At 41.4% G+C, this 25682-nt stretch overlaps 1 protein-coding gene across 1 annotated transcript; it reads right to left on the reverse strand.

Annotated features, from left to right (window-relative positions):
* Positions 1–6890: 6890 nt before the first annotated feature.
* Positions 6891–25272, reverse strand: filip1b (filamin A interacting protein 1b; the record flags this gene model as incomplete). Its single annotated transcript, XM_080744815.1, has 5 exons — positions 6891–7094; positions 9218–12017; positions 20720–20898; positions 21623–21796; positions 24952–25272. The coding sequence occupies 5 exons, from the start codon at positions 25270–25272 to the stop codon at positions 6891–6893; spliced, it is 3678 nt and encodes a 1225-aa protein (XP_080600941.1).
* Positions 25273–25682: the final 410 nt, after the last annotated feature.

Here is a 25682-nt window from a genome sequence, read left to right on the forward strand (position 1 = left end):
TAGAGATAGGTTCAGTATGGGGAGAGTCAGACGAACGCATTCGCGAGTAATGCATACGCACCAAATAAGGACCAATGGAGTTCCCAATACAGCTATGCCCAAATTTGGAGTGTGTTGGACTGATAGATAAAGGGATCTCCATATACAGGCATATCATCACACTAACTTCTAGTTAGTTTTGGTTGGCAACCAGACTATAGTTTGTTCTTTCTTTCTTTCTTTCTTTCTTTATTTCTTTCTTTATTTCTTTCTTTCTTTCTTTCTTTCTTTCTTTCCTGGTAAAACCGTATTTTGCCGCACTACTCCTCCCACAGTTTGGTGGCATGAACTTGGTCCATATGTCAAATCGACCGGATTCATCGGGACTCGTCTGCTAGCATTTTAAGTTATATAGTTTAATTTCTATATTCATTTATTTGTGAATACATTTTTTACTTTTCCCAAATATGGAGATGACTGACATCATAGATGTCTAACGTCATAGACCACATAAAATAGAATGGAATTTAAACACATACACCCAGCTTCTTCTATGAAGACACAATTTAACCACTGTTCGTTTATTACATTTCATCCATTTTTATTTGATTCAAAACGTCAGTCCACTGTTAGGCAATACAGATATCTAGGCTACATATATGTACTGATTACATTACTTAGATACAAGTATATTCATATGCTTACCTGTGGTCTCCATCACAACGTAAGTTTAAACAGAATGCATAGTGTCAAAAAACAAAACAAAAAACAAACAAAACAAAAAACATCTGATTTGATGTTGATTCTTATGAAGAACCCAAAACTGTATTTTATTGACTTACATTTTACTTTTCTTTGTATCCCTGTTTACTTTCATTTGTCTACAACACTTATGTCTCTTGCACACTTAATATCCAAATCATTCGTTATACTTACTTAGACGTTTCACAAAGACATTTGCCATTCCATCTTCATGTCCTATGCAATTTTCAACTTTCCTCATGTAACTTTGCATCTCAACAGTATTTGTGACAGTATTTGCGATATCATTTTAGAAGATGTGTATGTTTGATACACATCTTCTAAAATGAGGCATTAAATAGGTATTTCTTGGCCAGATGCCTCTAAATGTATAGAAATCATAAATATAAATAAATCATTGTATGCAACCAGATATTATTATGGAGTGAATCGTTGGCCTTGTCGCTGTTATCTCTTGCCAAGAAGATGTAAAAAGAATCAAATGATTCTGCCCAACATATACTGTATGCAGTGGGGTAAACAAAGTAACACTCATCTACTGCACTTCAATACAATTTTGAGGTATTTTTACTTAATGCAGTATTTTCAATTTTCAGTTGTTTTACTTCTACTCCATTACATCTCAGAGGCAAATATTGTACTTTTACTCCACTATTTATTGATATTAACACTTTTTACTACGTAGATTTTGATAATTATTACAAAAACACCATTTGAAAATAGCCAATCTACAAGCTCACAATGTGTCGCAATGCGTATTGATTACTTAAATAAAAAGAATGTGAGTACCTTTTCCACCATTGACTGTATGTGTGAGTAAAGTAAATGAGGCATTGACGAGTAGATTCAAGTTTTTCAATTAAATTCGACTCCTCAAAGGCCCTATAAAAACAGCCCAAAACAAACTAATTGGGCTTCTGCTTTACCTTCCGTCTCGGGCTCACCTTACCGCTAATCACTTTCTAAGCGTGGGGTGTCTCACGGTAGCTGACAGAGTACAGCATCTTCATCTTGCAATGGGCCTGGTGTACACTACACCAGTAAGGTACCCATGTACAGGACAAAAAACAATTCGCCTTCCTGACCCCCAAAATGTGGAATACACTCCCTGTGACTCTTAGAACAACAGACTCACTTCCTAGCTTCTGCTGTGGTCTGAAGACTCACCTCTTCAGACTACACCTTAGCCCATAGCACTTAATGTAGCACTCGCCTACCACCAATGACCTTACATGAAAGTAAGATAGCATTTGTTTACATTTGTTTTTACTGAATAGGTGCTTGGTCTATACCTATGCTTTTCTTAGATTACTAAGCATTTCTATGCATTTGATGTATTGATGTATTATTACCTTGCTTATTGTAAATCCCTCTGGATTAAATTGTAAATTGTACAGCTTGTAGATAACAAAATACTTCCAAAACGTCAAAGATGTTCACAATTACAACACCAGAGGCAACTCCACAGATCCCGTCCAACCCAGATTTGGCACAAACAAAAGGCAAACCTGGCTCCTTTAAAGGAGTTTAAACCCCTACCTTCCTTTAAAATGCCACTTAGAGGCGGCTGCTACTCGAAACTGGTAAAAGAAAACAGCATATCCTTACCTCCCCCTGACTTTTCTATTGTAAATACCATAATTTATTTTGTGTTTTACGCAATTCTTTTTTCGGGCCGGGCCGCGTGCATTTTCAGAGCACTTTTTAATTTATTTTGATGATCAGTCAATCGATTGGCTATCAATGGAACCAACATAGTATATCGCAGAAACATCGTATCTACAAGTTTCAAATTTGTATGCGAGGCGTTTTGTGCTTGTAGATTGGCTATTTTCTAAATTGTAAATCGTTAAAAAAATAATAACAAAAAAGGACTTACATTTTGGACATACAAGGTTTCCAGCCTGAGCCAACAACGATGATATACTTTCTTATTTCTTGGTATCGCTATGAAACCACATTTGTCAAGGTTTTAAAGAAAAAGTACCTTGTCATTTTTTAAGTTTGTTCTTTTATCATGTTGTTTTAATATTAAAATCTTAGTGTTTTGCCAGTTATTTGGGGACCCATTTGCAGTGTCCTCATGGCTCACAGGTTGAGAATGGCTGCAGTAGACAGGCTGTTGTTGAAGGCCAGTGACCAGAGAGGACTAGGGGCCTCCATGTTGCGCTATCATCTTCACATAGTGCATAACATTTCCTGGAAGATAAAGATATATTTTAATAGATAGCGAATGACAGTGAGGTTGCTGTTTTTTGTTGGTTTGTTTTGCGCACGCACGCACGCACGCACGCACGCACGCACGCACGCCCGCACGCACGCACGCACACACACACACACAAAGAGGTTACAGTACTGTATGTTAATTGTGGATGGATGCTTTATTCTTTTTAAACTGTATATGTTTTTAGATTGCCGATTTCAGCCAGCAGCCAAATGTTAGTTACTTGTCTCTTTCTTTCTTTCTTTCTTTCTTTCTTTCTTTCTTTCTTTCTTTCTATATTTCACGCAATGATCATTGTAGGATCATATTGCCTTGGAACCATATGGCTGAATAGATAGAAGAGGCAGTTGTTAGCATTGTTGCTTCACAGCAAGAAGGTCCCGGGTGTGGAGTTTGCATGTTTTCCCTGTGTTTGTGTTGGGTTTGCGCCCACACCAAATGACATGCACGCTAGCTAGGTATGCACTCACTGCTCCTTAACCCTTTAAGACCTGCATGAGGCCAATTCGACACACCTTCGAAATCAGTAGTTCTCACAGTTTCAAGATTTTTCATAAATGTTAAAAATGTGCAGACTTACAAGCTCCCTTCGTGCCATGCTGTGAGGCTCTGCTTTTTTTAATGGCCAACGCAAAAATCTAACATGACACATACTTTCCTGGTTTTGACGGATTAAAATGGGTCAAATGCAGAGAACACATAACATTCAATTATTACATGTTAGTAAATTATGAAAGCTGGGGCCATGTGAAAACTAATCAATCTAATTATAAAAGACTAGTCCGAGTCCAGTATCTAAGGGATTGAATGTACTGTAGGAGTCTCAGAAGTCAGAAGTAATGTTGGAGTGCCTGTTGGGCAGATCTTTATGCCCATACATGGTGTTCCGTGTCCAGGCCAGTCTGTGATGTCAGTACTATGACGTCAGAGTAGCATGCAGACAGATGGTTACCACGGCGGCGAAACTGTGTAGTATCAGTGATGTCAGCATGCAGATGGTCAGATGGATGGACAGACATTCGCTAAATGAATAGTTAGAACATCGATTTAAACTAAATCAATTTTGGAGGGAAATATTGCAAAATATAAATATATATTTTGATGTTCACAAAAGACAATGCATTCAATGCAGCTCAAAGAAACGGCCAAGTATGTTTCAAAAGGCAGAGGTCTTTACCACCGCACCATATCGGTGTGCCAAAGTATAATCATTTATTTGAAAGGCTATTTATTTTGAAAGGCAAATGATACTATAAGTCACTACAGATTCAAGTACACAATGTTTCCTTACTTAGATTAACCTTTTCTTTTCAAATATGAGGCTTTGTATGGTCCTTTAATATGAATCTTCCAGATATATTTTTATAAGATGCATCATTATAAGTCCTCATGAAGGAATTATTAAGGGCAGGCCATTTAAATCTTACTCTTGGAGTATCAGTGGAGCTGTTTTGTATTTCCAGGAACAATTTCTTTAACTGACCATGTGGGGGAGCTAGATGATTGGAAAAACAAGACATTCTCATTTAATGTAAACTTTATTCAAATCACTGTGAAATAGGTTATACTGTAACAACTCTTGTTGTTTCAAATTACTCTAAATAGACAGACAGACAGACAGACAGACAGACAGACAGACGCACGCACGCACGCACGCACGCACGCACGCACGCGCGCACACACACACACACACACACACACACACACACACACACACACACACACACACACACACACACACACACACACACACACACATTGTATTTATAGTTTATCTGTAGCTATATTTGATATTAAGTAGAGATTCCTGTTCTGTCATGACGTGACAACATTCTTGAGCTGAATGAATGATTTTCAAATTTAAACTTTAAAGCCCAAACCACACCAATGATTTGCCATGCAACTCCTTGCATGGCAAAGGTTGCAAGGAGTTGCATGGCGAATCACTGGTGTGGTTTGGGCTTAATGCACCCGGCCTATATATTTACCATTTGACTAGCCACCACCGCTTTAAAATAATACCAAGAAGGAAAAAAAGATTACCGTGAAATGATGGCCATGAAAACAAGAGACAATATGAAAGCATGTAAGCTGATACAATTTAGGTTTGTGTTGTATAGCTTTGAGTAAAATTTGATTTTGGTTGTTCGTATTTGTCTACACAGAAAAATCCTCGGTTGAACCAAATTGACTCGTTATATTTGTAAACTCTCCGATTTATTATTATTATTATTATTATTATTAGCAGTATGTACATCAAACCTGTGTTTGTCTAGCAGCTACAGGTCAGAGGTCGGTCAATGTAGTTATAAATAGAAAGATGGGTAAAATTATGGAGGTTTCCCATAACATATGTATCGCCCAATAAAGTAACATTTCTGCAAGATCACAAGACATCCACGAAAAATGAATACATAACAGACAATGCTGTACTTGGTTTGGAGATAAATGTTTATTTGACTATTTAGATTCCACAACGTGTCTTCAATAAAATCAGAACAATTACTTCCACACATAAGGAATAGTCTTTGGAAACCTCCATAGAAATGGTGACATACAGTATAACACATAGCATGGACGGTATGATAATGATGAAAAACCAAAAGAACAGTGGTGGACAAAGTACTCAACTCCGGTATTCCAGTCAAATATGTACTTGAGTTAAAGTACCGGAGTACTTGCTTAAATAATAATATAGATCTGCTAGTTTCACTATATTATTGAAATAGGGCTTAAGTATTTTTTCGCTTCCTGGTATAATACAAGAAAGTACAGTATTCTTTTCAGTCATAAATTAAAATACTGAAGTTTAACTCTTATTGTGCCGATAGTTTGGACCTTATTAACGTTCGGGGTGCCAATCCCGAACTAGTTCGGCTTTTTACAAAAATCTGTTTACACGGCCCGCGAGAGCGTCGCGCCGCCGATATTTGCCATCCACTCCAATGCAATCCAGGATCTTTAGAGCTCATTTTCTCTGTTCCATGTATATCCATGAGGTGTGCAAGGTTTAATCACGGCTAAATCGCCAAAAATAGGGCTTCTAAAATGCTTGGTAGCCAATAGCTAACTTCAAGCTAACTTCATCCTGTTCCTGTTCATGCACAAAGGAAAGTGTTCAGGCGCGTCATGGCTGCGCACGGCTTGTGCATATACAGCGTATGTCTATGGTGGATTCTATGGCCATTGGGCGCCCTCTAGTGGTGATTCTGGGCACTGGAAGGGTTAATACAAATGCTCAAACAGTGTTCTCAAATACAGTACTCAAGTACATGTACTTCGTTAGTGTCCACCACTGATGATGAAATAGCAAACGACGTAGTCTACAGCAGCAAGCCCCATGTGGTCCATCCAGATGGAGTTAAATACAGTCATTCATTAAGCAGTGCTTCAGCAGTCACATCAAAACATGCAGAGATGTTTTATTTAGATGCTTTTGAATTGGAAGTGAAAATGAAAAAGAACCTGAAAATAAGCACACAGCCTGCTTATTTATCATACTGAATATAAAATCTCTCTCTGAAACAAATACTGTACAAATGGAGTTGTTGAATGGGGAACAAACGTGACTCAATTGCCCCATATACTGTGTGTGTGTGTGTGTGTGTGTGTGTGTGTGTGTGTGTGTGTGTGTGTGTGTGTGTGTGTGTGTGTGTGTGTGTGTGTGTGTGTGTGTGTGTGTGTGTGTGGGTGTACATATACAGTACTTCAAATGTACATTTTGAGAAAAGTGCCCTGGATAGCTGAGGATAGATTAAAGACTAAAGCACAAAGGTAGACTGCTACCATGAAGACAGAGATAGAGTTCCAGTTGTGTCTAGTCTGTGTGTCTCCTATATCTTTCTCAGTGGCAACATACAGTAGATTAAAATCCCAAATGTGCTGTATTTTTGGTTGAGCCATTTCCATGGCACAAATTGAGCTCTCAACTCTTTCCACCCGACATGGAGGAAGTGCTACACACGGCCGTCGATTTCCGCAGTTCAATTCTCATGGACTGGCTCTCAGCTCGTGACTCTACCTGTTTTAGTGTTGCAACACTCAGCATGGCCTTGCCACCTGTTTTCATACCTTTGGACATAGGGATTCGTGACCCTGCCGTCCGAGTTGACTGCATGTCCGGGATGGGCTGGAAGAAAACACAAACAACGTAGTTATTCACTTACGTAAGCCCAGTGTAAATTTTCTTTACACTGGGCTAATCTGCTATTCTTAAATAGCAGATTAGCAGAATGTGCCACGACCCATTGTGAGTTTGTAGATCAGCTATTTTCGAAGGATTTTCAATTTGTTTTTGAAAATGTTCACCATAGGCCAAGTATAGTGACAGGCAAAAAATAGGGACGCCATGTTGAAAGAGGTTAAGTAGCATACTGTATGTGTGGTAAAATATAAAGACAATTGTTGTGATTTGCTTTTTACCATGGTAGGCATTCTGTCGAGTGAGGATTTCGTGTAAATGAAAGACAAGCTCTATTTAGACCAATTCATAAGGTATTGACAATGGCTGGTAATTGGATATTAATGAAGACGTGATAGACATTTATTGAATTAAGGGAATTATAAGCTGTGCTGCCCTGCAGTAATTTCTAGTGCACTCCTTCAGTTAAAATGAGGGGATGTGTAAGTTGGTGCAAGGGGAAATGTGCGCATCAACTTAAAGGACAACTCCGCCCTAAATCACTTCTAGGCTAATTTTCCTACTTGTATTGATCCAAAAAGACTGTCCATGGGGTCTATTTGGCAGAAATGTCCCTGTTGTCCAGTGTCCCCAGCAGAACCCATCAGCTCTCATAGCAAAGTTGTGGTCAAAAGTGTTTTTATTTCCATGAATGTGGTACTAGTTGTCATTACAAACACATCAATGCCTTGGTTGTCCCACACAAGCCACCACACTCTGCTAAACAGATGTTATGCTTTTGTGTTTTGCCAAGTCCTGGAAAAGATACCATGTGATTGGCCAGTACAGACAGTCACTTTGATTGGCACTTTTGCTGAATTCTCACCCCCATGCTCACCTTTGACCACAACAAATAGTGTAAAAATTATAGGCTTATAGGCTCCACTCTATGCTATGACAGCTGCTGGGTTTGCTGGGGAAACTGGACAACATTTCTGCCTAATAGACCCCATGGGACAGTCTTTTGGGATCAATATAAGTAGGAAAATGAGCCTAGAAGTGATTTAGGGTGGAGTTGTCCTTTAACCTGACCCTATGAGAGGCCTGTGTTCAGTTGAGGATGCAAGTCAAGTCACTCCATTTGTTAGTACGGTTTATAATGCAAGAGACATGACTGTGCTATACCTGGAGAGAGTGCTATCTAGGGAGCACACACCACTTGATATGATTTTGTAACATTTCAGAAGCAACTGCAATGTAAAAGATTAGACATTGTTTCAGATATTTTTGATTCGGGAGAGGAAAAAGTCTCAAATCACTGCTGACTTGATTATTACATGTCAAAGAAAATGCATAACACACATTCGTTTGTTTGTTTTCTCCAGAACATTTGTCAACAACAACATACTGCAGTAGGCCTGCTGCTATACAGTACATACAGTAGGTTGTGTTAAAAATGTGTGTCTTAAAGGCCCCATATAACTAAATGTTCATCACCCATGCATGTGCTGTGCTGAATTTCACCTAAAGTATATACTGTACGCCAGTATCTATCTCAGCAATGACAAATAAGTGGTTTTGTAGTAGTAGTTCTAATGGTATTTTAGAGTTAGTCTTTTCTGTATTTCTATAAATTCTGCCAGTTGGCCAACTGCAAAGGACATACAACAGGTATCCTTTTTTCTTAATTCCTTCTTGCCAGCAGGGTGCAGCAGTAGGCTACAAGGAGAAGGAGCAGGTAAACATCTAAGTACTAAAATATTGACTATCACAAAAGAATAATAGTCAAAATAAATCATCTCAGTTTGAAGTTACAATTAGGCATGCAGTTTCCTTGTAAGTTAAAGTTGGTTTTGGTTTAAGCAACGATTATGTTAACATCTTTTTAAGGTAGCTTAACTTGACATTTGACAAGATGCCCCAGACACCATCTCTGAGTGAAACACCTAGTTTTTAGGGAGTCCTCTTGGCTACTGTAAACACCAATCAATATCTGTAACAAGTACCTCCTTAGCTTCCTGTGTAGCCATTTCATAGTGCATAGTGCAAACTAGACAAGCATACATGTACGGAAAAAAATACTTTCTAGTGTAGGAAAGCAATAGACATTTAATGATCTGTAGATGTCTCACCACTGACTGTGTTGATCTGGAGGGTGCCGAGGTGATGGGTGTGATTGTTATGCTACTCGTCACTTTGCTTGGAGTCACCTTCCCCACTGTGGTGGTGTTTGCTTGCCGCGGGGAGCGGAGTACAGTGCCCATTGTCTCCTTGCTCTCTGAACTCGAACCAAGTGACCTGAGTGTCATGACAGGACTGTTGCAGGTCTCTGAGGGTCTCTTGAACTGTGGGCCTAGTAGGTGTATGTGGATCTTATTGTCCTCTGTAGTGATGATGTTAGTGTTGGAGTTGTACTTCTTGATGGACGCAGGGATCTTTTCCTTGTCTGGCGTCACCTTGAATACTGCACGGCCTGTGGTTGCTTCCTGGAGCTCTAGCGAGGAAGCGGCAGCTACCTCAGCTACAGGGGTGGTGCTGACTGTAATCATGGACACCGGTGAGAGGGCACTGTCACAACTTGAGCCCCTGTTGCCTTGCTCTGGAGACTTTGTCCTGGAGATGGTGGTTATGGTGACTGGTGATTTCATTCTGTCAGGGACTGTCTCACCAGCTTTGGCCTTTGAGAACACCGTGGTGGGTTTGGGGACAATGGTGATCCTAGGTTTCTGCAGGCCCAGCGTAGGGATGATGGTTGTGCTGGAGAAGAAGTCCTCTGCCCGAGGGCTGGTGATCTCCAAAGTGGCTGTGCTGTTCTCAGGACTGGGTGTTACTCGTATATGCAGCGGCTGTCCTGGCTTTTGTGACATGGTCAGCTCAGCTGGTTGGCGGAAAGAGGAGTCCCCGTTGAGTTGAGGGTCTACCCTCTGTGGACCCGTCTGCGAGATGGTGATCGCTTCCTTCTTTCTCATCCACGGGATGCTGGATTTTCTCTCCCCAAGTTCTGATGCCGCAGGAGGGTAGCGCTCCAGAACTGTTGGTTTCTTCAGGCCCCTTTGTCTTAGGTTGCTCATAATATGGTTCTCCTCCAAGACTGACTGTCTGATAAATACTGCCGGTGTTTCGTCCTCGTGAGGCTCACTGGCTACAGCATCAGTCTGCACTCCAGTGGAAGTGACAGGAACGTCAATCATTCTGCGGCCATTCATGCTGGGCCTCAGCGCACGGCTGTAGCGCTTAGTAGCCTCCAGCTCTTTGGTGAGGTTGTCTACTTCCTGTGTTATGCTATTTTTCTTTTCCTCTTCCTCAATGAACCTCTGTTTGAGGACCAAGTAGTCTACTTGCAGCTGGGAGAGCTGGTCCTCCTTGTTCATTAGTTCGTGGATCTTCTCTTTCAGGGCTTGGACATCAGTCTGCAGCTCTCTCGTTTTGGTCTCCTCGATTTTGCAGCGTATTCGCAGCTCTGCCTCAGAGTTCACCACCTCACCCTTTTCTATGGCTTTGTTCCTGGCGATCTGGCACTTCATGTCCTCCAGCAGCTGAGAAAGTGTGTTAGCTTTGTCCTGCTCTGTCCTGAATTTCTTCTCCAGGAGATCGTACTCGTCTTCTGTCTTCATCAGATCCCCTTCGACCACCTCAAGCTGTTTGAGACGCTTTTTCAGTCTCTCGATTTCCAGGGTGAGCTCTTTTATCTTGTTGTTGTCATCATCTCTGTGACTGTCCCGTCTTTTCAAGAATTCCCTCTCCACCTCCTCCAGTCCATCCATCCTCTTTTTCATCGCGCTTACTTTGGTGGTTAATTCCCCACATTTTTCCTCCTCACTTGCAAGTTTAGTTTTGAGTTCATCTTTCTCCTTAGCGTGGGTCGTGAGGTTGACCTCCAACTCTGATTTGAGCTTAAGGAGTTTTTTGCTCTCATCAATAAGCTTCTCTGTGACCTCCATGACCTTGCCCTGCTCAGCCTTGAACATCTTATTCAGATCGTCACTTTTTTGTTCCTCCTGTTTGAGTCTCTCAGCCATGTTTTTTCTTTCATCCACCAGCATTACTGTAAATGATTTCAGCTTCATAAGGTCCTCTTTGAGGACCAGTTCCGCCTTTTCAAACTTGGACTCTTGGTTCTCCAGTTCTTTCATGCGGCACTTCACGGTCTCCAGCTCTCCAGCCAGGTCTTTTACTACACGCTTCTCCTTTTCTAGGTTCACGTGAAGCTGAGAACACTCTGTTTTGCTCCTGCTGAAAGCTACCTCCAATTTCTCCAGTTCAACCATTCTCTTCTGTAGCTTGTCCACCTCTAGCCTCAACTCCTTGCTGTGATTCTCTTCACCTTGCAGCCTCTTTCTTAATTCCTTGCACTGTGCCTCTGCCTTGGTTATCTCCTCATCCTTGCCTTCCATCTCCAGCACTCGCTTCCTCAGGCTCTCCAGCTCGGCCATGAGAGTAGAGTTCCCGCATTCGCCCTTGCTCATCTTCTCCCTCAGTTCTTGGAGGTCCTGCTCGGACTTCTGCAACGTCCCGTTTCTCTCCTCCAGCTCCTCGATTTTGTTTGCCAGACCAGCCAGCTTCAGCCTGAGCTGCCTGCTCTGGGATTCCCGCTCGGCTAGTTTGACCGCCATGTCCCCATTCTCCAGGGTGAACTTGGCTGCCCTCTGCTCCAGCTCCGCCTCAAGCGCCAGGACCTTCTGGCTGTCGTCCTTTGCCGCGCTGCTGATTGTCGCCAGCCGCTGCTCCTTCTCCTGGAGTTTCTGTGTGAGATCTTGAATCTTCTGACTCTGCTGGTCAATCTGATCCGCGTGCAGCTGCCGTTCGTCCACCAGCATCAGGGCAAAGGACTTGAGTTTGATCAGCTCTGCTCTCACCTTTTCCAACCGCCGGCTGTGCTCTTTGTCCTTACGAGCCTGGTAGGCCTTCTCCTGTTCCAACAGCCTTTTTAGTCTGGGAAGACACAGAGGGAAAGGACATGGGACATAATGAGTGTGATATAATCATGTGTATGTTCCTCATTTATCAGTTTATAAGTTGAGGCATACAGTTATTTAACCTAAGACATTGAAGGGTGGATAGACCTGCATCATTTTCCATACTTACTGTAACTGCACTTGTGTGATAATATTGTACACGCACAATAATTATGTTGATGTACTGTGGCTATATGATGGACAGATGGTCATATGAACCAATTGGTATTCATCAACGCTGCCTTGCTAACCTCTTGTCTATACAGTATAGTATAGATATTGCATAATTGTATTGTATACTGTGTGGATATTGTTGCATGTTTATATTTAGAGTACGTAGTTGTAAATAATTGAAATATTTCCTCTGTCACTAAATAACTGTATTTTACTTGAATTATGCTGTATAGGATAATGTACATCAGTGTTACCCAACCTTTTCTCAAAAATCTCGAAAGTGTTTATGGCCCACCTATCTGGCAGCCGAGTGCTGTCAGATGGTTGGGCTGTGTGCAGTTTCAGAGCATGCTCATGTTAATGATCAATCAATCAATTGTGTTCCAGCATGGATCAATATGGAACTAACATAGTATATGTTAAAGGGGAAGACCACCCATTTTCAATATTGAATGTGTCATTAATATACCTTAGAGGAGTTGTGTGGAAATAGAAAATAGGTCCCCCCCCCTTCTGTGTTGCCTAGAACTGGAGGATTGCAAAGTACAATGTGATGACATCACACCGTTGTACTTTACAATACAAACCCCAAAATCAATCCTCCAGTTCTAGGCAACACAGAAGGAGGGGAACTTTTTTTCTATTTCCACACAACTCCTCTAAGGTATATTGATGACATATTTAAATATTGAAAATGGGTGGTCTTCCCCTTTAAGTTCCAATGTATTAATATCACTACAAAAACACATGGATATAAAGATATAATTTTTTTGTATCATTCAAATCTTAGTTTTTTTTTTGTAAATTATTTGGGGGTCCAGTTTCAATACCCTCACGGCCCACCAGTGGACCCGGCCCACACTGTTTGGGAATCGATTTGCTGAAGTATACATCTCATGGCTTCTCCCTTATCAGACTCAAAGTTGAGTGCATTAGACCTCTGAGCCTGTGGGCACTGCATGGGAGCCCGTATGAGTGTGCGAGTGAGCAGAATAAATGGTACGCAGCATGACAGAAGACTGGGGGGGGGGGGGGGGGCAGAGATTAGGGCCTGGATTCTCATGTGATTCTCCCCTAGCCAGGCTGACACTGGCCAGCCCTGCTAAGTGCAGTAACATCAACAACATTATCTAGTGGTTGAAGAAGTACTCACATTTGTTTAAGGTAGCAATGGCACAATATAAACAAATAAATGTATGTTTTGTATTAATAATCTAAATCTGTAAATTTCCTAGTGAACTCTGTCAAATAATTGTAAAGGAGTAAAACGTATAGACATGTTTAAATACTATTATCTCAAAGTTGCACTTAAGTACTGTACACAGTACATGTGTACTTGGTTACAGTTTGTACCAATGCAAGTGATTCTCCCCCAGCAGCCCTGCCCAGCACACCACACCAGTAACATCACAGAACTGTGTTAGATGCAGAGATGTTAAACGACACATTGTTTTGCTCTGCCAAAGAGAATGGGGAGAGAGTTGGGAGTAAAACAAGAATTGACACAGTCAATATATAAGCTGGTCAGATGAAAAAAAAAATGTTTTTTGAAAAAAAAAAAAAAAAAAATGTTTTTGGAAAAAAATGTTTTTTGGAAAAAAAATGTTTTTTGGAAAAAAAAAGTTTTGAAAAAACTCGGGCGTGCTCAAACAACAGTAATAACTGCGTATTACCTTACTGTACTTTACTGTACTGTATACTGTACCTCACTGTACTGTACTGTACATATTCTGTGTTCTATATCTATGAAGTCTGTGTTCTAGATCTATGAATTTTGTCACTCCCCCCCCCCCCGTGTATGTGTGTGTGTGTGTGTGTGTGTGTGTGTGTGTGTGTGTGTGTGTGTGCGTGTGTGTGTGTGTGTGTGTGTGTGTGTGTGTGTGTGTGTGTGTGTGTGACTTTTACTTATAACTGAGTACATCTACAGTGCAGTATTGATACTTTTAAGATACTTTTAAAAAAACAAGTGTAAAACATTTGAGTACTTTTTCCAACAGCTACTTTCCCCCATAGCCTGGAGGACTCCTGCTAAGTTTACAGTTGCCATATAGCCTATTACTCTATAAATCTATCTGTGATGTCTGATTTTACTAAAACTAGCATGCTTATTAGGCAGTAGTGGGAAAAGTACTCGCATTCTTTACTTAAGTATCATACAAGTGGAAGACTTGTATTCAAAATTTACTTGAGTACAAGTATAAAAAGTATTTGTATTGAAATGTACCAAAAGCAGAAAGTACGCATTATGCAGAACTTAATGTAACCAAGGTGTTCAAATAAGTGTATTGATTGTAGGCATTTTCCAAAATCTTGTGGTATTTCACTGCTACATATCGTTCTAAATATATGCTTTCTTGTCATTTAGTACAATGAATGTGTTACCGTGTCTCTAGAAATGTGCTCATTATTTGTGAAGATACTAACTGTAATTCTCAAAGACTCGCATTGGTTCATTCAGCACATCGTTTTTGCTCTGTTTCATTTGATATTAAAATGCAACTCGAATTAATCTACTGTGTGGACACTGATCAGATGACAGGAAGAAGCAGCTCATCAATGAATGTACTTTGTGTTGCTTTTGTAAATTGTGTAGGGTACGATATTTTCATGACTTCACACCAAAGCCCATATCATGGTCATAGAGTTAAATCATTGACAACTTGCATACTCGTTCAGTTCATATGTTAATGCAGATGGTATGCAGATGGTGTGACACATCACCTACTACAGCCTACAACGATGCCCAGGGCAACACTGCATATTGTCTATAAATGGCTCACAGTTTAAATAACGTACGGTTTATTTGGACAATCATCTGTAACAGATGAAGTATAATTAAATACGACGTGATTAACGTTCATAGACATCCTCATCACAATTACATTGGATGCATCGCGTTGATTAAAGTGAATGGCTGCTATAGTTTTGCTAGTTTTCATCACCTAATCACCTTCCTTTCATAACCTAATCTCTACGTTTAGAATTGAAAGAAGAAAAATAATGTTAATGTTAGTATGAAGCTAATTATAAAGCTTAAATGGATGATGATGTCAACAATGACTTGTGAAAATCAAAGAATGATAGCCGATCTACAAGCAATCATACAAACATTTTGTACTTTGATGCCAATACTTTTGTACTTTTACTCAAGTATAGACCTCTCTTTTCTTCTGTTTCATTTATCACAAGCAGGCTGGCCACAGGCACCGCCTCAGTGTGAAGGAATGGTGCTCCCTGCTGGACAAAATATGTCATTACAGCAGTACAGATCTGGAGGGCCTGGCCAATGGATCATGAGCTCGGTGACCATGTGACATGGACAGCCAATCGGCAAATAGGTCCCCTGAATGTCTCAGGACAATGTAATCTGTTTAAAGAGCTGGTCCTGCTGACCAGCTAAAAATCACTTGAGTCAGAGCAAAGACAACAGATGTTACATCTTAGAGCTGCAAAACAAAGATTAACCTTGATTTAATGTACTGTAGTAGATACTGTAGATGTTTAACCCAAACTCTGCGGGAGTCTGTCTGGACTTCTGCACAGCCACTTGCAGGGAGTCTGATAATAATTTCTGTTTTTATATGGGTACTAACTGGCACCAAAACGCCTAAATACACTTTTAAATTGTCTTTGGTTGGACTCTACCTAAAAGTTGCCACAAATGCATGTGGTGTGCAAAGAAGTGCCAATAACATTGTACATATTAGATAGACTCTTAAGAGTTCTCTCTCCAAAAATACATGTGATGTGCAAGTAAAATTCTACACATTAGACTCTTAAGAGGTCTCTCTCCAAAAATGCATGTGATGTGCAAATACCATTATACATATTTGACTCTTAAGAGGTCTCTCTCCAAAAATGCGTGTGATGTGCAAATAAGCCAACTCTTGAAACTCGGCTAAACTTACCCACAAGTTTGGATGCAAGGCAGATTGGTCCATATCTAATGATAATGTGTGTTTTGGTGGATTCGTGCAGGAAGCTGGACTGGAAGCTGAGAAGCCGGACTACGGCGTTGTTAAAGCCTGCATGGGAGCCCCCCACTCATCCGACCCTCACTCCACTCCAATGGGGAATCAGCCATCACATTCCAAACAACATGTCATCAGCAGCAGGACAATGCAAGGTGAATGTTGTGTTTTAGGAGAGCAGCCACTCACTCTAGCTCCACACTGCTTGGTGATGTCATTCAGTCCATATATGGCACAGAATGGCACTTGCCCTTTTTTTTTCAGGGACGGGGAGTGAGGGAGGGAGGAGGAGGAGGGGCTCAGGCCAGGAAGGAGGGAGTCTCATCCCTAAACTTTTTCCCCTTACATTTCTTTCCCAGGGTGGGAGCAGGCAAACAGGAGGGGGGCAGCGCGTGAAAATAATCTCATTCAGCAGGTGTTAAATAAACTGTTTGCATATATTTTGGTGTTGGATCTTCTTATCCAAACTGTTGCTCTATTCTGACCGGTCTGTCTGGCCGACCAGCAGTGTTTCCATAGAAACGAGGCGACAATGCAAGAGGAGATTTTTGTTGCGGCCATGACAATGGCAGACCGCTGCACATCCCCCTTCATTATAATCCTGTGTGTCGCTGCAGAAAGAATCATGCAACTGCATGGATTTTAGTATCTGTCAGTAACATTTGAAGTGTTCATGTATCTATGATCTCTGAAAATGTTATGGGTACATTTAGTTGCATTTGTGCACTCTCTGACCTACAAATGGATACATTATGACTGAGCATTTTACTGTGTATGGGATCATGCATGTGGACTGACGGTGCAGCTTTTTGCAGCAAATGGATTTCTGCCGCTGAAACGAAATACAGTAGTACCGCTGTGTGTGTGTGTGTGTGTGTGTGTGTGTGTGTGTGTGTGTGTGTGTGTGTGTGTGTGTGTGTGTGTGTGTGTGTGTGTGTGTGTGTGTGCGTGCGTGCGTGCGTGTGTGCATGGGTGCATGTACATGATTCACAATTCTAAATCACTTAAATAAAAAATGCTATAATCACAGTAAAAATGCTTCATCAATATAGCATGCAAAATGTGGGTCAGGGCAATTTCAGTGCTTCCTTTTGGCGGAAGCATTTCAAAATTGTGCAAGCCTACAGTCGGTCTCAAGAGACTATGTGCACCATAACCATGTATCCGGCTATCGGTTCACCCACCCATTAGGGTTATATTATCTGCTCCAGCAATATTTACTAACACATAGTTTTAGCTGAATGTAAATATGCAATGTGATATGTACTGTAAGATGACTGATATGCTCGGCCGTTGTTACTGTAGCTACAGTCTAATATAACTTTGCTAGCAGCTGGCGTTTCTCCCAAACGTCTGTCCCCCTGCATTCAGATCTATTCATAGCGTCCGCCTTGTCATGACATACGGTACTGTAGGGCAGGCCGTTCCCTGAGAGGGAATGGCCTGTGAGACTCAGTGTTCATTTAGTTTGAGTCATATGTTAGTCATCTTAAGTCATCTTAAAAATGACTAAATACTCATCTTAAACAAAATGTTTTAGTTAACTATATCATGAGATTTTAGTACACTAGTTGATTTAGTCGACTGAAATCAATTTTGGCAGGCCTTGATGACCTGGCTGCCGAGAATAGCGGAGCTCGGCTAATCTCCACTAGTCCCTCCCTAACATTTTGTCTACGTTCTATTTGTTGACAAAACTGTCATTATATTTAGTCATGTTCGCTTTAGTTTTTATTCCGTTTTTATTTAGTTTTCGTCATTGAAAAAAGGTAGTCTACGAACATTCTTTCTCATAGTTTTAGTCGATGAAATTAACACTGGTGAGACTAAAGCCTAGCTGAGCCCTTTTCTGAGTGAGACACAGATGTATGAAACTACTTCACAAACATCATTGACATCCATGGTCACAACACCAGAGGGAGCTCCACTAATCACGTCACAGATTTGGCTCAAACAAGGGGTTACATTTGTTCTCCTTCTATGCCACATAGCAGGAGAACCACTGCCATATTGCTAAATGATTGATAGTTAGGAACCAAATGGATCCTTACTCTGAGAGTAGAGCATGGACCCGTTATGGGGGTTTGTGGTCCTAATGCATACCAAACGGAGGGTCCTTGAAATCAAAACAATTTGAGAACCACTTAACTGTCTTATAAGTTACCTCATTTCCCCAACGGGCTGTTGTGTATGTGTGTGATATCAGCATGTCTCCCTTCCAGACTGACTCCAACATACAGGAATGTGTTATCACACAGTGGTGGCACTTCATAGGGGTGGGGGGTTGGGTGGGGGGTTGGGTGGGGGGAGAGGGGGCAGGAGTCTGTCATAGCAGTGATTTTCAACCGCCCGTTTCATTTCAAGGTCCCCCAGCTTGATATGCATAACTGTATGGTCATGGTTCCCCATTCCATACAATTATTTATTTCTGGGACCCCAGTCCCAATGTCTATTTAGTACAAATGGATTTGGTTCCATTTGTCTATTTGTCTTTTCTCCCAATAAAAAACTTTTTTTGTGCAGCATGGGTTATAGGCTACGCGACTAATCCAATGTTAACTCTTAAGTTAACCATTTAAACAGCATCATAGTACCTTGTTTCACATTCAAATAACAAAAAAGTCCGATCTACAAGCTCACAATGCGCTATGATGCAATGTGTTGTGAGCTTGTAGCTCGACTGTTTTTGCCAAGTGCATGCCGATTTTTGCAGACTGCTCATCTATGTTTGCAGAATGTTTGCCTAATTTGTGACACAGGCTATAGTCTTTTTTTCTTCTTCTTCTTTTAGATTGGTGTACGTATATCTCCTTTTAGAAAAAACGCTCATATGAGGAGCATTCCTCAGACTTATCAAGTGAAGCGAGCCTTGCCAGGCAGCTCTATCCTGTTCAGCATCAGCATGCTGAATGGAGTCCTTTGATGCAATATTTCATGAAGTTGTCTGACGCACAGGGCCAGGTATTTGAAATATCATGCTGTATGGACAGCAGATGTGAGCACATTGGAGGTGGCATTTATAGCGCAGGGCCTAATTATCTTATTAGTCGGCTCCTGGGTTAAACAAAACACATTGAAACATGTAATAAACACCATTCTGTCACCATGTCTCAATTGTTCCAAGTCTCTCTCAACCCCTTAGACCATCTGTGATCCAAATATGGGTCCCGACCCATTGTTTGGGAACAGGGGCGTCACAAGGGGGGAGGGGAGGGGGGGAGTTGGGACTGAGTTACTATTGAAAAATAGCAGATATACAAGCTCACAGCGAGCTTGTAGATCTGCTATTTTTGAAAAGTTGTGGAAAATGTGTGCAAATCTTTGAATATGTACTTTTTAAGTGACCTTTTGTAACTCAAATTTTGCTTCTGGGGGGTCCCAGGAATTAAATATTTCGAGATGGGGGTCCGTGGCCAAATACATATAATTTTTGGGGCCCTTCACATAAAAAGGTTTGCGCAGCACTGACATAGAAACATAGGTTTTTCAAAAAAAAAGTCTTTGAAATAATTTCAAAAATAGCAGATCTACAGTACAAGCTTGCAGCTTCTAGCTTGAGCTTCTAGATCTGCTATGTTTCAATAGTTAAAGCACAAAATATTGCGTAATAATGTGTTCCCAGTCTAAATGGGTTAAACCCCCTCCCCCTATGAAGAACATTCATGGGGGGCCCGCAGTGAATCCTTGTACCCAGGGCCCAGAATTTGGTGCGACACCACTGTTTGGGAAACACTGTTGTATTGTGTGTTTGATCATATCTGTGTTGATGGGAACCATCGTCCATGGAGCGTTGATAAGGCATTCACTGTCTATCACAGCAATCTGCTCAGGGTCTTATCTGAGCTGAGGCTCCTAGCATGCAAACAAACTATGTGCAAAATGTTTTGTTTGTTTTTTCATAGTTTATGACAAATAAAAGTGTGTCCTACGTGAATTATTATTACACACTGTACAGCAGTGTAAGTGTTTCCCAAACTCTTTAGCTCAAGAACCAAAAGAGAAATTATAGACGTTTGCTTGGGACCCAAACTTGTGAATCTATTTAAGCTCACAACGCGGCACAAAGCGACACGTTGAGAGAGGTTGTAGATCTGCTATTTTCACTCTTTCTTAAACCTTTTTTTAATTCATGGAAATTATTGTATATTATACTTTTTTTTTAAAAATTTTTAACTTTGCACTGCAGACAACGGATAAATAGCCATATTTGAGTTATTATTGTCCAACAAGATTTCCCATGCACCGGGCCCATTATGCCTAATCATAACCCTAACCCCATCCTGAATCTTATGCTTATTGTAAGCCTAACTCGAAACCATAAAGCTTAACCATAAAACAACCTTGTGTGGACCAGGAAAATTGTAATACGAGTAATATGCGCACAACAAGTAATGCACACACGCACGCTCACACACACACACACACACACACACACACACACACACACACACACACACACACACACACACACACACACACACACACACACACACACACACACACTCACTCAGAAACAGAAACACACACCCCTCACCTCTCCCTCTCCTGCTCCAGTAGATTAGTGAAGTCGTCACTCTTGTTCATGAAGTCGGAGTGTTTGTGCTTCTCGTTGTCCAGCTCGCTCACCGTGCGGCGGTGCCACTTCTCAGCCACCAGCAGCTGCTCCAGCATCCTCCTGTACGTCTCTCTCTGCTTGTCCTCCAGTCTGTCCAGCTGATGAGGGGACACCTTTGATCACCTTTGTTGCCATGCTATCACCAGACAGTTATTTTGTCAAGAATACAGCCTAAATAGGTCATCTCTTCTTTGCTAGTCATCATCATCTTTTTTTATTTTTATATAATCTTTATCCCACGGTTTTGTAACCCATTTTTTCACCCAGTGCTAATTGCCTATGTAATCCTGGGCTCTGCTCTCCCCCTGCCGCGCCTGGGGATACAACGGACTGACCTCATGCTTCCTTCTATGCATGAGTAGTCCAAGTTGCTTCTTTTCACCTGACAGGGGGGATTTCCCCGGTTTGGACGTAGCGCGTGGAAGGAACACGTTATTCTAACCAGCATTATAGAGACCAGGATTACTGCATGTTTTTGTGAGGGTATCTACCCTAGGAGACACGGGGAGAACATGCAAACTCCACACAGAAAGGCCTTTTCGCCAACCCCACCTAGGGTGTGGCGTTGATGACGCGGAGGAGGGAACACGCCCCCAGCGCTGTGGGCGCTGGGGGCGTGTCATCATCGTTGACCTTGAAATCGTTTACATTTATCTTACTGAGGGAATGTCTGGTCCCAAAAGGAATGGATTCTGGGTTAGGGTACCACTGACTGCACAGTATATTTCTGACAAAAAAAAGTTTGGGATTGAGGGAATTCATGCAGCAAACGTTCTCTGTGAAGTTCTCCATTCAAAGTGATGTTGCAGTCAGTCACCTTACCTCAGCCATGGGTGTTTCGTACACGTCCTCTGTGGGGGTCCGAGTGTTGGTGAGGAGGCGGTCTCTCTGCAGGGCCTGCAGGGGTTTGGTGGGGACGGCAGAGCCGTAATGAGCTTCCAGCATCTCTGGACCCGTTCGCTCTGACTTCATCATGCCGATGATGTCTTCTCTGGCCTGCATGCGGAGACATTAACCACATTCAACCCGAAAGTCACTACTTTGGGCACACTTTCAAAACTAGATTTGAAGGCTGATATGTGACCTTCAAATCTAGTCATATATTGTGCTTATATTGTGCTGATCAGAGCAATGGTCACCGAGTTATAGCCAATTGAAGTGTTAATGTTGCTGTAACACTGCTAGTGCAGCATATGTGTGCAATTTAGTTTTTTGTTGTGACTATTCTCATATAACTCCTGATCCTAAACAGTGTTTGGTGTGGATTGGCTCGAGTATGGCCTCTGGGGGCCACACATGGCCCCTGATGTGACTGCTGTATGTATGTCAGACCCTGAACAGTGTTTGTGCTCAGTTTGGGGCAGAGTGCAGACTTAACGGTGCACCTGTCATGTGGCCCTTGGTGTGCCTATTATTCTAATGGCAGACCCCTGAACAGTGTTTGTGCCAGGTTTGGTGTGGATCAGAGCAACAGTGCGCCCCTAAAAGTGCAGATTTGCCGCCTGTGGCGTTCGCAGTCGACCGACCCACCCTCTAGGCAATGTTAATGAATGTTATTCAGAAGTAGCGAAAACAGCAGATCTACAGTGTGTTGCGATGCAATGGTTGAGAGCGTGTATTGTAGATCAGTACATTTTTACAAAAAAAAACATACTAAAATGGATAAATTAACAAAGAGAATTTTACTGTGCTGCGCTAGAAAAAGCATATTTATCCATATTTCATTATTATTATTACCCTTATACTTACCCTTATTATTATTATCATCATTCAAATTCATAGCCCTGTGGCTGTCTACAGATAAATAAAGAAGTTTAATCTTCAAATGGTCTGCGTTTTACTAAATGATTGTATGAAGACAAGTGTATTCCCTGAAAACTAGAGTGTTTGAAGATGGCTTTTGGCAGAGAACAAACAGAGGTGCATTCCATGGTGTGTTTGTATGCACGCGCAAGCTTGTATGCGTGTGTGCTCAGACTGCTCACGCGTGCGTGCGTGCGTGTGTGTCTATTTTACTTTACAGCATGTCATTACATTGGCCAAGTATAACCACAAGGTGGTGTCGATTTAGAGTAGACAATATAGACAATATTGGGAATACAACCGACAGAGTTCACCCACTAGAGGGTGCTGTTTTGTCCAGTTAGCCCATTGTGTTGGGTCAGAGACAGGGTCGATCTTGTGTTTCATTGGTAGCTAAAGCATTTCTCATTGCAGGCATTGCTTCTTATAGAGTTGGGGTGTACAGTCCAAGGCCCCTCTTTATCCCAAACATCACAAATGTACTTAATAGTATTTTCTATCTGTAGATTAATCTCAGTGCTAGTTATTTTCTTAAGTTATACCATATTCACAGTATACACCACACTGTAGCCGATTGAATTTGCCTCATAATTCAGATACAGTAATTGAGGCCAAATTGGTCTGTCTGCCTGCCTGTCTGTGTGTCTGTCTGTCAAATAAAATCCAAAGCATCTGTCCCCCCATAACCTCCATGGTGGGTTGCACAGCATGTGTTTCTGTCTAGTTAGTGGAACATATTCCACACACCCTGAAAGGCAGATCATCTGCATGGTGGAAACAGAGGGGTGAGGCATGCAGCAACATCCTCCCTCCCTGCAGAGCTTATAAATGGACCTCCATTAGAATATCATTTACAGAGTGAGCCCAGATCCAAACAAGCACACCTCTATGCTTGGATCACCAGAGATACTTTTTTTTAATTATTATTGTTTTTAGATTAAATGTAAAGAACCCCCAAATTGATATGTATTTGGCCATGGACCCCATCTGAAAACGTTTTTCCACATTTCTTCAAAGTATTTGGAAAATAGTCTATCTACAGGCCTGTAGATATAGCCAATGTACTTCTTATAAGGGGTTAAAGTGCTAGTGAACCCCTGGTGGAACACCCTCAAGGACCCCTGCCTGGGGACCCCACTTTGAGAACCACTGGTTTAGATTATTTGTATTTGACAAAATATTGCTGAAAGACTAAAAAACACTACAAAATAGCTGATATTTAACCCGTTATAAGCTAGTACAAGCGTGTAGATCGGCTATATACTAACCAACTAATGAGATATCACTGGACATGTGATTTTTTTTTAAAGAGAGAGAGAAAGTAATCAGTTTCATAAATCAAAGATTTGATTACACAGATATATAATGTGATTACGCTCATGTTTAGTATTTTAGCAGACATTCTCAATTAATGTAATTCCCTTCAGGTCAGCACTTTGCTCAAGATAATTGTCTTTTTTTTAGGCATGTAGACAATTAAAGACCTTAAGCGTTTTTTTCTGAGAGATGAATCAGGGACCCTCACTACATTAAGATTACAATTTTTCATAGATTTCATAGATGGCCTAATTGGCTTCTAGACTTGTTTGACAGCACTATCATCAGTGTTTTTAGTTTTTACACATGCATTATTTTGATGTGTATCCTTTTTTCATCTTATCTACAATATGTTACCACTTAAACTCTCAATTCTTGGCTGGCTCTATCCCTGGTCTGCTGTTTTTCCCCTCCATATCAAACCACTTCTCAGAAAATAGCTGATCTACAAGCTCACAACGCATCGCAGCCTGTAGATTGGTTATTTTTGGTGAATGTTCCACCCAGAATAGAGATACTCGGATTCAAGTGGTCAATGTAAAGAAACTTTCCTAGAGCGGCATGCCGGCATCCCCCCTGTAGTATAGGGGTCCTGGAGTGGACCCCCTGGTGAAGACCCTTGCTTATAGACTAAGGAACGCTAGCCCCATACTCGAACCCTTTCAAGTTATGGCTGTTGCTTTGCAGCCGAAAATCTGCAAACATTTTTGAAGAAAGATTCAGAGCATATCGTTGTTGTCAGGTGGAAACCTTGTATGTCCAAAACTGTTCGTCTTGTATTTATAATTTTAAAAATGATTTAAAATAGTGAAAATAGCCAATCTACAAGCACACAACGTCTCGTTGTGTAGATCTGTGTAGATAGTTGTGTAGATCTGCTATTCTCCCTAGTTTTGTGCAATGGTCTTGTATGGTGAAGCAGGGCTTTACTTTACGAGAAAAAAACGTACACATTTTAAACTTGGAGATACGAGGTTTCTGCCCGACAGTGACAATAAATGATATACGGTGGGCATCAGTCTTCTACTGACCTGGACCTCGCCCTCCATCACCCCCAGGAGATGCACTAGGTCCTCCTTGGACAGATCCAGCATGCCTGGCTTTCTGCACTGCTGCTGCTGTGGTGGTGGTGCATTCTGAGGTTTCTTTATGATCCCGGACACCACAGAGGTCTTCCCCTGCTCCTTCCCCTCCTCTCGCCCGACATTGTTCTTCCTCTTCCTCTTGGTAAGCTCGGGCGTGTTCTCCTCTTCCTCCCTGATGAAGGTTTTCTCTGTGGGCTTGACGTGTCCCTTCTCCTCCTCCTCCAACTCCTCTGGACCGGACTGGATGTTGCAGCTCCGCGATCTCATTGTCAACTGGAAGGAACAATGCAGTGGTGTGAATTAACCAGGTACATTTGCTCAAGTACTGTACTTAAGTACAGTTTTTTCAATTGTCAATACTTTTACTTCTATGCCACTACATCTCAGAGGCAAATATTATACAGAGGCTTTAGTTGCTAGTTACTTTTGATTAATAGAAAAAAATATGGTAGGTAGATTTTGTGTATTTTTTATTTATACTTCAGACATTTACAGTTTGCTGATGCTCCTGAATCAATCAAAAACATTCAGCATGACTTGGGTCTGATTGAAAACACATTGTTGTAGTAGTTGGGCATGAGCACAAAACTTCTTACACCAGTGATTCTCACCCTTTTCATTTCAAGGACCCCCACTTTGACATTCATTAGGCCACGAAAGTCCCTTGTGTTCATTTG

This window comes from Nannobrachium achirus (genome assembly GCF_963921795.1).
Source record: "Nannobrachium achirus genome assembly, chromosome: 16".
In the NCBI taxonomy this organism is placed as follows: Eukaryota; Metazoa; Chordata; class Actinopteri; order Myctophiformes; family Myctophidae; genus Nannobrachium; species Nannobrachium achirus.